The sequence below is a fragment of the Augochlora pura genome, unplaced genomic scaffold (genome assembly GCF_028453695.1).
Source record: "Augochlora pura isolate Apur16 unplaced genomic scaffold, APUR_v2.2.1 APUR_unplaced_5756, whole genome shotgun sequence".
Lineage (NCBI taxonomy): Eukaryota > Metazoa > Arthropoda > Insecta > Hymenoptera > Halictidae > Augochlora > Augochlora pura.
The window spans coordinates 1-1,505 of record NW_027586255.1 but is presented as its reverse complement, the minus strand read 5'-3'; the positions used below and the strand labels follow the sequence as shown (position 1 = coordinate 1,505).

Below are 1,505 nucleotides of genomic sequence, written 5' to 3'. Positions count from 1 at the left end.
GTGAAACTTCTGGACTGCTCGCCACCGCGTGAGGCGGGCGAGGGTTTCCGTTTCCACAGACTGCACTGGGAATGCATTAAGAGGACCTCCAGTCAGGAAATGACCGGGAGTGAGAGGCGCGTAGTCATCGGGATTTTCACTGAGGGGGGCGATCGGCCTCGAGTTCAAGCTCGCTTCGATCTTGCATAATAAGGTTTGCAATTCCTCCCCTGTAGGCGTGAACTCACCGATGATGCGTTTCAGGTGATGTTCCACCGATTTCACTCCGGCTTCCTGCATCCCTCCAAAATGCGGTGCGCTAAGTGGGTTAAACTTCCAAAGTATTCCAATCTGGCTGCATTTTGCATGCATTTCTTTGGAATTGCAAACCGCCTTGAAATTTTCATTCAGCTCGCGGTCTGCCCCGACGAAATTCGTCCCATTATCACTGAATAGACAAGGCGGAATTCCTCGTCGGGCAATATACCGATCGAGCGCGGCTAAGAACGAGCTCGTCGTATAATCGTGTACCAGTTCGATGTGTATCGCCCTTGTAGCGTAATATACGAATACAGCAATATACGCTTTATGAGCCGTTTTACCTCGGCCAGCGGAGTCGCGAACTCTGTATGGTCCAGCGTAATCCACTCCGCAATTCGAAAATGCTCTCGCCGGTCGGCTACGCTCAGGTATCAACTCATGCATTTTTGCGTAGGCGTTTTGTTACTCCAACGTACGCATTCTATGCACTGATGTATGACCGTTCGCGTTGCATTTCAACAGCCGAGGATCCAGAATTGCTGTCTTACTGTATACATGGTCAACTGTATCCCTCCGTGCAACGTGTTCCTGTGACACTGTCGTATTATTAGTGTCGACACGTAATGCTTCGGCAAGATTATGGGGTGCTTTGTTTCCCATGGCAGTGTCGCATTCTCTAGTCTTCCACCCACTCTCAGGATGCCTTGGTCATCGAGAAATGGGTTCAGACTCCTGAGATCAGACTTCGCAGGTATTCCACGATGATTCTTTAAACATCGGTATTCCTCTGCGAAGTGCATGCGCTGTAGGTAGCAAGCTATTCTTTCCTTTGCAGGGCGCAACTCGTATGGTTCAATGACCCTTGCATCATACTTCCGTTGCTCACTTGCTTTCTGCTTCCTCAGACGGAGACAGTAGACGGCGACACGAAGTAGCTTGCTCCAGCTAGAGTATCGGAATAAAAAATCCCACTCTTGCGCTGGAGCGGCATGGTGTGCATGCGCTACTCGTTTTCCGGTCTCTGTTTCCACAGAAGCGGGCATGGCTGGCCAACCTCCTTCCGGTTGCTTCAGCCATTCCGGTCCAGACGTCCACAGACCTGACTGCAACAGTACCACAGCTTCCACTCCTCGCGAGTTCAGATCAGCGGGATTCGAGCTGGTCGGGACGTGACGCCATTCAGCCTGTGGGAGTAAAGTCTGGACCGCTACAGATTGTCATGGTGTCCGCTATTTGCTGATCTGTAGGAATGAATTTCAGTTTAA

General features: G+C 50.8%; 2 protein-coding genes across 2 annotated transcripts; both read right to left on the bottom strand.

The window, feature by feature from the left end:
• Positions 1-61: 61 nt before the first annotated feature.
• LOC144477973 (uncharacterized) lies at positions 62-684 on the bottom strand (the record flags this gene model as incomplete). Its single annotated transcript, XM_078195701.1, has 2 exons — positions 582-684; positions 62-398 (listed from the first exon to the last, which is right to left on the bottom strand). Coding segments are annotated over exons 1-2 (440 nt in total), but the record flags the coding sequence as incomplete, so codon positions are not given.
• A 71-nt stretch (positions 685-755) lies between these two features.
• On the bottom strand, positions 756-1,424 carry LOC144477974 (uncharacterized; the record flags this gene model as incomplete). The annotated part of the gene is made up of 1 exon (XM_078195702.1): positions 756-1,424. A coding segment is annotated over one exon (669 nt), but the record flags the coding sequence as incomplete, so codon positions are not given.
• Positions 1,425-1,505: the final 81 nt, after the last annotated feature.